The following is a 13,997-nucleotide window of genomic DNA, read 5'->3' as shown; positions in this document are numbered from 1 at the left end:
CATATCATTGATTACTTTAACTGGAATTTCCTTGATGGTCTGGCTTCTGTGTCAAATTCCAGAAATTGCTGAGTGTTACAAATGCCTCTCACCCTGTTGTCACCAATAGTGGCCTGGGCAGGCTGACGTATAATGTCACATCCTGTGAAGCCTATACCTCAAGTTCCAGATTTTTATTGGGGCCAAACAAAGTAAGAGGGAAAGATGGGCATAGATTAAAAAACAAAAAATCAATGTCTTTTGATTGTATTTCAACTCATGTAACTGACTCCGAATTATTTCGTTATAAAATGTTCCCTCCATGATACATCGAGGAGGAAGGAGTTCCCTGCGTTTGTGATACTTGAAGGTAGACACAAGGAAAGCGAGATACTGAGACAGTGAGCTCCTTAGGAATAAGGGCAGCCCTTGCTGGAATCATAAAAAGGCTGAGAAATCAGGGAGGGACACACTTACTTATTTTCCCAAATGAAAGACGCCTTCTTAATAATATTTAAAGCAATGAACGTAAGACTTAACACAGAAACAGAGTACCCCGGGGTCTGCACAAATGTGTGTGTCCATGGATGCACATATGACACAACAGAGAACTGAATGGTTCCAGGTGGGGTCTGGAAGAACAGACAGGAAGTTCCTGCTCTAGGGTGTTGTTCAGCAAGGCTCTTTCCAGAATGCTACATAGGAAGGCGCTTGGGTGGCTCAGTGGGTCAAGTGTCTGTCTCTTGATCTCCGCTCAGGTCATGATCTCACAGTTCGTGGGTTTGAGCCCCACATCGGGCTCTGCGCTGATGGCTCAGAGCCTGGCACCTGCTTCGGATGCTGTGTCTTCCTCTCTCTCTACCCCTCCCCTGCTGGCACTCTGTCTCCTTCTCTCTCTCAAAAAATGAATCAACATTAAAAAAAATGTTTTTAAATCTACAGAGATGGAACAAATGACCTAAGAGGGGACATCCTTTAGTTCAAGAATTGAGTGCAAAACCATCTACCCCAAAAACCAAGAGCACACTTTACACACTGTGTGGTAGCCACTTTGACAATAAATTATATTTAAAAATAACACTAAATAAATAAACTTAAAAAAAACCCAAAAAAACATAAAAACAAAATCATTGTTTCTCATACCAACATTCCTTTTGGAATAACAGATATTGGAAGCGTAAGAACAACATATACAGGACACATCTGTCTAGAGAGTGTAGTAATTCATGACCATTTCATCTTAGAGAAAACAGAAGGTATAGTAGAGGGACAGGCTGAGCGCTCATGATCAAGGGAGAATAGGATAAACAGAAGGGGCAGGAAGCTTGGGGAGACAATGGCTCAGAAAAAGAGAGGGAGGGAAACAAACCACAAGAGACTTAACAATAGAGAACAAACTGAGGGTTGATGGAGGGAGGTGGGGGGGGGTGGGCTAGATGGGCGACGGGCATTAGGGAAGGCACTTGTTGTGATGAGCACTGGGTGTTGTATGTAAGGGATGAATCACCGAATTCTCCTCCGGAAACTAATATTGCACTATATGTTAACTAAAGTTTAAATTTAAAAAAAAAAGTAAAAAAATGAAAAAAAATGACTCAAGTCACTGAGGGTTTACCGATAGGCGAAGGAAGGAATGAGAACCTCAGTAGAATGGACCCTGGACCAGCGTTCTTCAGAGGGGTTTGAGTGTGCCCCAAGTGGGGGAGGGGGGTGGTGGAAGAAAATACTTAGCTCCGATTTTTAATTCTTTCTTTTTTGATAGAGAGAAAAGGGCAGAGGGAGAGGGAAAGAAAGACTCTCAAGCAGGCTCCATGACCAGTGCAGAGCCTGCTGTGGGGCTCGATCTCATGATTGCGAGATCGTGACCTGACCTGAAATCAGGAGTCTGACACTCAACTGACTGAGCCACCCAGGTGCCCCGATTTTTAAAATTTTCAGCCCTGGGAAACGAATACACGTGTTCACCTAACACATACTGAACACTGGTGAAGTCACTAGGAAAGTGCCAGATTCGTTCTCTATTATGCTCACCTACTTTCTCGGGTTTTGCTAAGGCAGGACAGTTCAGTGAGAATCTGATTACACCGCAGACAATGTGGTACAACATCACTGAGTAAATACCAACTGGGCGGTGGAGACATTGGTCAGAGCCAGAAGAATCTGAGTAACAAAGGACAAAGAAACATCCCTTAAAGCTGAGCCCGCGCATGCTAATGCCTCACTGTTCCTGATCATTGACAAGAGTTTCGCCCCAGAGCTCCTGCCGATGCAGTTGTCCAGACCCGTAGATATTTGGTCTGAGGCAAGTTGAGCGCAAAACAGAGCAGTTTAGAGATGACCTTTGGGAGCGCCACTTGGAGCTTCCAAACCTTTAACTCTTTGGTCAGCATTCCTTCCAGTTTCATAACACAAAGCTCATGGAACTCTCTGAAAACCAAATTCCCTGGCAGACCTGAGTACTGCAGACCTTCATAGGGACCCCCAAATTTTAAAGTATATTCCAAAAAATCTTGGCCCAGGGTGAGTGGCTGAGATAGACCCCAAGTCAGCCTACGTACATTTGTCTTTTTCCATTCATTCTTTTTTATTTCTAATTTTGTGTCCTATGACGTACACACCATGTAAGTTTCTATGTGTGTATATACACAGAGACATGTCTATGCATGTGTGTGTATATATATAAATAGTATATAAATAGTATATAGTATATATATCTCTATATCGAGCACTCCACTTTATACTTTCTATTATTACTGTAGTACATTCACAGAATTATAAGATAAATGCTAGTCTATAATCGGGGGACGCATATACAAAATGTCTTTACTCCGAGGTGCACACGATCAAAAAACTTCATGGACACCAGCTTCTGTGCACTTGGGGGATAAACATTTCATAAAGTTCATAAAAAACATAAGTTCTGTTTTATTGTCCACAGCAATAATATGAATGACAGCCGAAGAATGATGGAAGTCTGTGGAAAATAAAACGCTAACAATACGATCCCAAGGGGTCCTGGCTGGGAAGAAAAGGGCAGCCATTGTCACGCCAGTGTGGCTTACCCCAGGGGCGGGGGGGGGGGGGCAGTTCTCCCAGGAGGCCAGAGTTTAAAAGAATATTTGACAATAAGGAAGGGGGAGATCCTGTCCAAAGGCAGGACAAACCAGCAGCACCTGACTGAAAAGAACGTCAAAGCACTGACGTTCAGGAAGTGCTGAGTTTGGAGAAAATGCCAAAGAAAGTAATAATTTTAAAGCAAAAATGAGAGTAAGGAAGAGAAGAAGGCGGGAAAAAAACGGAACTAAGATTTTCTGTGGACCTACTGTGTGCTGACGATTATACTATGTTCTCTCCTTTAATATTTGCCAAAGCCTGGTCATGTCTCAGGTCATGACCTCAGAGTTTGTGGGTTCAAGCCCTGCATCATGCTTGGCACTGATGATGTGAAGACTGCTTGGGATTCTCTCTCCCTCCTCTCTCTCTGTTCCACTCCCACTAATGCTTTCTCTCTCATAATAAATAAACTTTAAAAAATCACGTTTAAAAATATTAAAGGGGCACCTGGGTGGCTCAGTCGGTTAAGCCTCCGACTTCAGCTCAGGTCACGATCTTGCGGTTCGTGAATTCAAGCCCCACGTCGGGCTCCGTGCTGACAACTCAGAGCCTGGAGACTGCTTTGGATTCTGTGTCTCCCTCCCTCTCTGCCCATCCCCTGCTCATGCTCTGTCTCTCTCAGGAAATGAATACACATTAAAAAAATCTCTTTTAATATATTAAAAAAAAAAATCTTCCTTCTGCCTTCCTCCCTTTCTTCCTACTGCTAAGTATCATGTGCCCATAATCTCTTAGCGTCTTCTTTCAACTGAGCCACACTAAATTCTTACTAAAAGGAGGATCCTGACATGACTTCTTCATTCAGGTGGTCCTTCCACATCACTGCCGAATCTCTGAAATGAATTAAGTCAGGAGGGATACACCATAGAATGAGACTCAGGCCTTCTTTTTGGGAAGTTCACATATAGGCAAATAACAGGGATACAACATTGGTGCTTTAAGAATGGTATGGAAGGCTGGAGGAACCCGGGAGTCATGACACAGGTGTGTGAGGTGAATGGTTTGCTTCTTTCTTACCCATCGGGGGAATAAAGGAGAGGAGGGTCAAAAAATATGACTGAGAAGGATGAAACCCAAGACATGTTAGAAAAAAATAATGGAGGGGCGCCTGGGTGGCTCAGTCAGTTGAGTGTCCGACTTCAGCTCAGGTCATGATCTCATGGTTCATGAGTTGAAGCCCCGCATCGGGCTCTGTGCTGACAGCTCAGAGCCTGGAGTCTGCTTCAGATTCTGTGTCTCCCCCTCTCTCTGCCCCTCCCCTGCTCCTGCTCTCTCTCCTCAAAAATAAATAAACATTAAAAAAAAGGTTTTGTTTAAAAGAAAGAAAAAAGTAATAGGAAAACAAGATGACTTAAATCCACCCACCTAATGATACCCTAAGATACCTTCAAATATAAATATCTGAAAGCAAAAGAATGTTAAGCAGAAAAGGCAGGTCCCAACTCCAAGCTGATGTTGGCTACTGCTCCTTAGTAATTTTTTTTTCTTTAGAACTGGTCATTAAATAGATGGTTTATGAGGATTGAGGAAGAAAGTGGTGACTTCCAGGATGAACGCGGTATAAATCAGCATTTCCCAACTTTGCCTCCTGGAAACCATCCCCTAAACAAGCAGAAGAGAAAGACACTGCAGACCAGGGACCTCATTTTCTGTAAAACTGGGAGAAAGATAGAATCTGCAGTCTCTAACTCATGTATAAGGGCTACGGAAGCACTTGGCATTGGCTGTAAGGCACGTGGGAAAAAGCACAGAAGTGCCAAGAGAAGCAAGAGAGCCCAGAGGGGGGTGCGTCTCAGAGAGTGCTCCCCAAAACACCCAAGCTGAGGATGAGGAGCATTTTCCGAAATGCAAAAGCTTTATTCCTCACGTGTAACGTCTTGTGCAGGCACTGGGGCGGGCAAGACGTGCCTAGAACTGCAATATGGTAGAACCACGGAAACAAGCAGAAGAGGAGCCATGTTGGCAGGAAGCAGGATGACTCCGCGGCGGCACAGAAGGAGACAGAATGTGAGTCGAGGAAAACAGACCGCCTGAAGATGGTCATGTCTCTCCCGCCACAGGAACTCCCTTCTTGTAAATTACTTTCCAGAAAAGTCCCACCAACTCTCCAGAGGGGCGGGCTTAGAACCTCCAACAATTTAAAAATCACTCTTACAGGATGTTAGCCTATAGCCAGCCAGGAAGACTGGCAGGGTTTTGGTAGAGCTCTCCAAATATTTCAACAACTGCCATTTGGAGCCTGGAACAGACTCAGAAGCAGAAGTAAGGTCAATGAGTAGACTTACTAGGAAGTACTTGTAGGATCAACAATAAGAATAATTTTTTAATGATCAGAGATGTTTGAAGTACAAGACATCAATAACCAAAGACCATATGAAAAGTTATTTACCCCTATTAGTAATTAAAAAAATATACACCAAACAACCAGATGCAACTTTTAAAAATTATATTTGGAGGGGGTGCCTGGGTGGCTCAGTCAGTTGAGTGACCGGATTCGGCTCAGGTCATGATCTCACACCTCGTGAGTCCAGGCCCCGTGTCGGGCTCTGCGCTGACAGCTCAGAGCCCGGATCCTGCTTCGGATTCTGTGTCTCCCTCTCTCTGCCCCAACCCACTCACATTCTGTCTCTGTCTCTCTCAAAAATAAAAAAACATTAAAATAAAATAAAATAACATAAAAATTGTATTTGTAGGGGCCCCTGGGTAGTTGAGCGTCTGACTCTTGACTTCGGCTCAAGTCACGATCCCAGACCTGCGTGCGTGGTCAAGCCCTGCATCAGGCTCTGGGCTGGGTGAGAAGCCTGCTTAACGTTCTCTCTCTCCCTTCCCTCACATGTGCACACACATCACTACTGGGCAAAAGCCACAGAGGCCAATCACAGGCAGTGTAGGGAAAAGAAGTGCAGAAATGAGCCTGGCCATCCATGGCCGTCCATCACCGTGAGTGGACACTGGTGCAACCATTGAGGTTGCACATAAAGGTACAAATACATAAAATACATAAAAGGTAGTATTTATCAGAGTGTCACAGGTACATACCCTTTGATCTAGCATCTCCATTTCTAGGGATCTCATGTAGAAGTATTCTTGTCCCTGTGCAAGCTTTATGTTCAAGGGGATTTAGGGCAGAGTTTTTCACAGTGGCCAAAAAAAAGGGGAAACGTGGGAAGCAACCCAAGTATCAACCCATCAGCAGTTTTTTAAAAAATGTTTTTTTTTTTTAAGTTTATTTATTTATTTTGAGAGAGAGAGGGAGCATGAGCGAGCAGGGGAGGAGGAGAGAAAGAAAGAGGGAGAGAATCCGAAGCAGGCTCCGTGCTGTCAGCACAGAGCCCAGTGAGGGGCTCAAACCCACGAACGATGAGATCATGACCTGAGCTGAAGCCAAGAGTCAGATGCTTACCCAACTGAGCCATGGAGATGCCCCGCCGTCAGTGATTTTTAAAAAGACATGTAATACATCTATGCCCTCCACTATTACGCATCGATTAAAATAACAAAGCAGATCTATGTGCACAGATTCAGGACTTCATGCTAAGTGAAAACTTAAGTGGGAGACGGCGAGTTGAATCTTCTTGTAAAACAACAATAAAAACCCCACAATGATGTTATCAGTACATGCACAGAAAAATCACCTGGAAGCGTAGGGACCAAGGGGCCCCATCTGGGGAGTGGGTGAGGGGTGGCAGCGAGGGTGGACTCTAAACACTTTTGTAGTTCTGCATTTATATGTGAGCGTGTTAGGCTTTTGTAAGGAAAGAAATATAGACTTTGAAAATGGAAGGGCTGGGGCGCCTGGCGGCTCAGTTGGTTAAGTGTCCACCTTCGGCTCAGGTCATGATCTCACGGTTCGTGAGTTCGAGCCTCACACGGGGCTCTGTGCTGACAGCTCGGAGTCTAGAGCCTGCTTGGGATTCTGTGTCTCCCTCTGTCTCTGCCCCTCCTCTGCTCATGCTCTGTCTCTCTCTCTCAAAAATAAATAAACATTAAAAAAAAAAAAATGGAAGGGTTGATTTGTAAGGGGATGAGCTCTCCATCACAGGAGAGTTCAAGTGCAGGTCCGAGAAGAGGTGGGAGGTAGGGAGAGAAGGAAGTTGAGTGAGATGATCTCTGAGTACCCTTAATATCCTGAGAGTCCTTGAACTGCTCCGCTATTCCTTTCTCCCCTGATTCACCCCAGAGAAGCTCCAACAAGGTGAAAGAAAATAGAGCATCTTAAAAATGAGATAAATCAAAGTCATCGCTGCAGAGGAGAGGCCTCGTGAAATCCATTACCAGAGGGACACAGCCAGTCCTGCTGTGCCCACACCACACATCGCCCTGCTGTGCCTGTCCCCTGGGGAACAAATCGATGGTATTGTACTAAATTTGAGGGCGTGTGGCTAGATGCAAGGAAGGTCAGGAGCTGATGTGGGATTTCAAGCACTTGATAATTCAAGCGTTTGGCAAGCACTCCGACCACCTCCGTGGTCAGGTGGAGAACCCCCGCTGCCCTTGAGTCACCCCAAGCTCCCCATCCCTGTGGCCCTCATCGTAAGGAAGACGTGTGCTGTCTTGGTAGCAGAGTGAGCTGGGCTTTTGTAAAGCCTGCTGCCCATTTCGAGGTGCTGAAAACGCTCCCACCTCTCACATCCCCTTGCCCAGTAGTCAGTAGTCTAGTTCCCAGCTTACCGTCTGTTGGCTACAAACAGCACTTTCCCTGAGAGGGTCTCTCCTTCTTTGGCAAAGAGGGGAGTGTGGAGAAGGCACCGCACCTGATACCAATGAGTCAGAGGCTCAGTTGGGGCTGTCGACAGCCAAACAGTTACCCTGTGGGACGGGAGAAGAGTTAAAAGTCAGTTACGTTCTGGGGCCATATTGCATGGATTGCACTGGGGACTTAGGTTGATAGTTGGTTTGCAGAGTTTTCAACTCATGGAATCCTTTTAAGGTAGGGGTAGCTCAGTTTAGGTCATTGCCATGGCAATGTCCCAAGAGCTTTATATATATTCCCTCACTAAATCTATACAGTAACTTGATAAAGTCAGCACAGAGAGGTTAAAGGACATGCCCAGCATCACACAGAAGACAGTTGGAGAGCCAGGCTTCAAACCTGTGGATTTGGCCATTCTGTCAATCTGTCTTTTTTGTTAAGTTTATTTATTTTGAGAGAGATAGAGAGAGAGATAGAGAGAGAGAGAGAGAGAGAGGAAGAGAGACAGAGAGAACAAACATGAGCAGGGGAGGGGCAGAGAGAGAGAGAGAGGGAGAGAGAATCCCAAGCAGGGTCTGCGCTGATGGCAGATGTGGGGCTTGAATCCACAAACCGTGAGATCCTGACCTGAGCTGAGATCAAGAGTCGGCCCCTCAACGGACTGCACCATTCGGGTGCCCTTCGATCTGTCTTTCTGAATCAAAGTTCGTTAGAAGCCCAACAAGGAATAGAGTTAGGTTGGGAACTGAGTTGTCTGAAAAGTGTCTCTCAAGGTAACAAGTCTGGAGTCTGGCCTCCTACCGTCTCATGCCAACCTGTTCGGGGAACCTGAGAGCGCTTCTGGAAGCAAGAAAAGCCCTGGGGCAGATGGTCTCTGCTGTCCTTCCAGCTCAGGCGTCCCACACATGTATGTGTGTGTGACAGTGTTTACATGGGCGTTCTTCATTTCATACGAAGATGCGAGAATACCTGGCTGTGCCCCCAAACACCAAGGCCACCTGTCCTGGTGACTCACCCGACCGTGTCGCTGGTTTGGATGGAGTAAGGTGTGCGTGGAACACACAGCTGACCCCTACAGGGTCTATTTTGACTTGAAGATGTTGCAGCGATGTTATATTCTATCAAAATATACTCAGACACATGCGGGAGCAGGATGCAAGCTGTCTAAAGCTTTGTAGGATAAAGCATTTCACTTCAAAGGAACTGTCCCCTTGGAGCAGGCCACTTCAAGCTTCTCTCCCTTAGCCCTGCAGGAACAGATTCACTGGGGGAAAGTCTGAGAAACCAATGTATGGATTCCTTGAACAAATATGCTTCTGCGGTGTAGGGACGACTCGTACAGCATTTTCTTTTTCTCTGATTGTCAGCCCAGATGAGGCTGCCGGGGGTCCCCTCCTCCCCGGAGCACCCCCGCCCCCACAAGCTCCCTGAGCTTTATCGCAGACCCACGGGCACTTCTGTTCTCCGCAGATGTCTTGATAAGCCTGGATGTTTTTACGAGGAGAAGAGAGGAGTGTAATGCAAAAGCTTTCCTTTCACCTGGTCATGTGACCCAGAGCTACTGGTTCACCAGTCAGAGAGCATGAGAAAGCCTGGCAAGAGAGTAGGGGAGTCAGGGGGAGAGTAGAGGTTTGGGGGTACGGTAATGGCACAGCCCTTACGAGGAAGACCAAACACGGACAGTCAACTTGCAGGTGGCCTTTCTCCTCTTTCCTCTGAAACTTTCCAAGCTGTTCAGGAAGGGCAAGGAAGACACAATGAAACGACCTCATGTTGCAAGTAGCATTAGTGGTATATGCCTGCCTGACCATTGAGGAAGGACTCTCTAGCATCTTCTGTGAGGCTGAGGGCGTGAACAGAGTCAGGGAAGGTAGGATTCCAGGTATCACTCAGGTACAGGAGGTTCTCTAACCAGGATAACAGGCTGGAAGCCAAGGCAGGGGCTGGGGGTCCTTCCCACCCTCTCTTCTGGAATAGACCAAGAGGGCTGATGAAGCACAGACCCTTTCCCATCGCTTTAAGTCTCAATCCAGTTGGCTTAAGAGGTTTTACACTGCGTTAGCCAGAGCCGAGAGGACACCATGGAAAATTGTCTCATTTTGACTTCGCCCTAAACTCTAAAAGGGCCTTCCTTTCTCGGAACCTAGAGAAACAAGTATTACTGTTGGAATCAACTTCAAAACACTTTCAAGCCATGACTACACGATGCACAGAATGGCGTAGGATAGAATAGTCAAGGAAAGGGTGATACTCACACAGATCCAACAAAGGCCACGTCAAACCAGAACGCCAGGCCGTGGATGAGGCCAGACTGTGTCATCTGAAACACAAAGGGGATTTCTACTCTGCAAGGAAAGAAAAAGGAGAGAGCGTAGAAACATTTGGAATTATTTCGTTGTTGTTGACAGGCACACTAGACGCATTTGCGGGATCGGGGAAAATCACAGAGTATTTTCCTTCCCTCTTAAGCACAGTTGCCTTGGCAGCAAGATTCTCTCAGTGTGTGATTAATGCCTGGGTGATGCCACACATGGGAGAATTCCGCGTCTTGACAAAACTCTGCACGAGTTTCCCACCAGGCTACGGCAAGCGTCACGCCGAGGCGGCCATGGTTTATACCAAATGCACGATGAGTGGCAACAGGAAGAAGAGTGGCGAAGGTGCAACAAAATCTAGGTGCTTACTTGACAAGTCACTTAAATTCCCTGAGCCTCAGTCGCCTCATCCGTTGATGGGCGACGAAGGCTCTCTCCTACTTCCCTTTGCAAGGTCCTCGTGTGCTCAAATGGGGGAAAAATGTGTACGGGAGGGCTTTGCAAACTATAAAAGTGTTACACAACTACAAGGTGGTATTATTCGTCCACCGCTAAGGGGAGACATGTTTTAGAGAGTGCTCTAAAGATTTTCAAGGGAGGTGGTACCTTATTTGCATTTATGGTGCCCCCCTCCAAAGCCCTAACTTCTTTCACCCTGTGGCAGAGCATTTCTAGAGTTTTCCATTGTACCGATCACACTGAATTTTTTGACATTGCATGGCCATTATTTCCTCCTGTTTTTTTGCATTCCCCTAAATAGACTATGAACTCTTCAAGGGTAGACTTTTTTAAAATTAAATTTAATTAAAAAAAATTTTTTTAACGTTTATTATTGAGAGACAGAGAGACACAGAGCATGAGCAGGGGAGGGGCTGAGAGATGGAGAGACACAGAATCCAAAGCAGGCTCCAGGCTCCGAGCTGTGAGCACAGAGCCTGATGTGTGGCCCGAACCTGTGAACTGTGAGATCATGACCTGAGCTGAAGTCGGACGCTTAACCGACTGAGCCACCCAGGCGCCCCCTTTTTTTTTAATTTTTTTAAAATTTTTGTTCATTTATTTATTTATTGTTTTTTCTTTTTTAGAGAGAGACAGAGAGAGAGAATCCTAAACAGACTTCGTGCTCAGTGTGGAGCCTGATGTGGGGCTCGGTCCCACTACCCTGGGATCGTGACCCAAGCTGAAATCAAGAGTCGGATGCATAACCGACTAAGCCACCCAGGCACCCCAAGGGTAGACTTTTAAAAATTACCTTTTGCACCTGTGCAAGCACCAGCACTCTATCTGGCACAGGGTAGGATCTCCATAAACATTTGCTGAATCAACACACAAATAAACTGAATGACAGGTGACATCTCTGGGAAGCCAACACAGATGTAGTTTTCAAAAAATTCCCTGGGACTCAGGAGGGGGCCCGGAACAGCAGATAAAGTCAATAGAAGTCCATTTTGTCTGGGCCTGTGGTACTTACTGGAGTTGTTCCCAAATGCCAGTTCTCTTGAGCTGGGCATAGGGTAGCGTTGCAATTATCCTCTCACCCAGGCTCGGGCCCGGCCACGTGACTTACTTTGGCCAATTAAATGTGAACAGAAGTGATCTGTGTCATTTCCAGGCAGGTTTTATTACCAGTACAGACGTCGCCACGATCCTTCTTTTTCCTCAGTGAGGAGGACTGTTCCAGACAGAGGCTGGTGCACCAGGGTGGGTGATGCTGTACAGAGTGAAAGCTGGGCACAGTAGATAAACAGTGTCGGGGAGAGAGACTCCTGTGTTATAAGCCACCGAGGCTTCTTTTTTTTTTTCTTTCCAAGATTTTATTTAAATTCAAGCTAGTTAACATACAGTGTAGTCTGGCTTCAGGAACAGAATTTAGTGATTTATCACCTACACAGAACACCCAGGGCTCATCACAAGGGCCCTCCTTAATGCCCATCCCCCATTTAGCCCATCCCCCCCATGCACCTCCCCTCCAGCAGCCGTCAGTTTGTTCTCTATAGTTAAGAGTCTCTTGGGGCACCTAGGAGGGCACAGTCAGTTAAACCATCTGTTGTGTTTCAAGGTTTCTTTTTGTTAGTGCTGCAGGTTCTAGCCTGCGCTGATTAGACACAGCGCCCTTCGTCCGTTGTGATCTCCAGACAGATGACGGTTTGCGTTGGCCAGCTGCACCTGCTCGAGTCTGGCCCTTGCTTCCTCAGGGGTCCAGGAAAGATGACAACTTGGCTGGGTCTTAAATTTCGTACCCAGAAAAAAACGTGCATAGAGATCTCCTTCCAGAGCGAAAAAGGCAAAATACCAGTGAAAAATCATCCAAAGGGGATTCAGAGCACCATCTGAGGAGTGAGTTCCCATTACAGAGTCTCTTCAAGTGGAGGCAGGAGAGCAAAGCTAACATTTGCTGAGTGTCCTCTTTGAAAAGGAGCCAGGGCCTGTGAAACACTTAACCTAGCACCGAATGTAAAGTAGGCTGTACTCTTCTTGACGTTCATGTGGGCACTGGCCTGAGTGAGGGGTCAAACAGCCCAGACTCTGGAGCCTTCTGAATGGTTCGAATCCCAGGTCCAATATACTCATGGGGCACCTGGGTGACTCTAGTCGGTTGAGCATCCGACTTCAGCTGAGGTCATGATTTCACGGTTTGTAAGTTCACGCCCTGTGTCGGGCTCTGTGCTGATGGCTCGGAGCCTGGAGCCTGCTTCGGATTCTGCGTTGCTGTCTCTCTCTGCCCCTCCCCCACTTGTGCACGTGCTCTCTCTCTCTCTCGCCCTCTCTCTCTCTCAAAAATAAATAAACATTAAGAAAGTTGGGAGCATTCACTTTTGAATGTCCCCTCTCTACTACTATTCTTTCTAATCTTATACATTAATAAACTTTTGCCTGTTGCTCAAAAAAAATTCTTTTTTAACATACTAATTCTGTGATCTTTTGAAATCCAGTGTTCCACTCTGCCTCACATCTGTCACCATTAAAATGGAGGTAACAAGAGTTCCATCTGTAGAGCACTGTCGTGAGGACGAAATGAGTCATTGGAAGTGAAGGGCTCAGAACATTGAGTGGTTGCAGAAGTTCAAGCCATTACTACTTAGTTTTTCTCATTCAGCTCTTAAAACAACCCACGAAAGAAGCAGCATTATCCATGTTTTGCAATAAAATGGAACGAGTATTGATATACCATCCCTGTGTGTGACTCACACCCGAGATCTCGCCCCCGTGTGAGCGGCAAAATCCTGCACTGAGGTTCTGGGGCTGAGAAAGGCTGAGAAGAGGCTTTAAAGACCAGGAGTCATGCTGATATTTACAAACCTGTGCAGATCTGCTTCTTCTGCATCCATGAAGTTTACCGTGTATTTGACCGTCCGAGCCATCAAAATCCTAACGTCAAACGTGTCCTTGGGGGAAAGGAAGCAGAGGCATTATCTTTCGGTCAGGATAAACCGAACCCAAGCAAGCCTGTAAAGTGGCTTTCCTCTTGAAGTGTTAAGTCAACAAGAGTTAGGATTTAGAAGGCATGAGCTTAATGAGAATGACTATCAGTCGGAGTAGCTAACAATTATTTCACGTTTTCTACACGCCAAGCACTAAGTGCTTCATGCTTTCCTGAGTGCTAAGGAGCAGCTGTTTGGTGTATCTGAAAATCATCCAGATTTTACCACTTCTGCACATTCCAGGAAGTTCCAGAAAAACTTAGTCTACCTCTGCTCCGGGTGTGGCCTGTGACCCTAGCTTGGCCACTCGTTGATCACTTTTTCCCTGAATACAGTTTCAGATGCAGGAGCACTACCCAAGGGAGGGCGGTCAGGCTCTACCCAAACTAATCCTGGGGCTCTGGCTCAAGTTATTGGAAAAAGGCAGGTCCTCCTGTGGGACTTAAAAGAGTTGTAAGAGTCTGAGGCTGGAGT

General features: G+C 46.2%; 1 protein-coding gene across 1 annotated transcript in view; it reads right to left on the bottom strand.

The window, feature by feature from the left end:
- LOC123593587 (histone-arginine methyltransferase CARM1-like) overlaps positions 1–13,997 on the bottom strand; it is a 246,751-nt gene that overhangs the window by 7,764 nt on the left and 224,990 nt on the right. The window contains exons 10-12 of the mRNA XM_045469666.1: positions 13,402–13,487; positions 10,042–10,131; positions 7,765–7,902 (exon numbers count right to left, since the gene is read on the bottom strand). Of these exons, the coding sequence (XP_045325622.1) occupies positions 7,765–7,902; positions 10,042–10,131; positions 13,402–13,487 (314 nt within the window). The remainder of the gene's footprint in view (positions 1–7,764; positions 7,903–10,041; positions 10,132–13,401; positions 13,488–13,997) is intronic.

Source organism: Leopardus geoffroyi, chromosome D4 (genome assembly GCF_018350155.1).
Source record: "Leopardus geoffroyi isolate Oge1 chromosome D4, O.geoffroyi_Oge1_pat1.0, whole genome shotgun sequence".
Taxonomy (NCBI): Eukaryota; Metazoa; Chordata; class Mammalia; order Carnivora; family Felidae; genus Leopardus; species Leopardus geoffroyi.
Note: the sequence above shows the minus strand (reverse complement) of the source record. Positions and strands in the feature narration are given on the sequence as shown.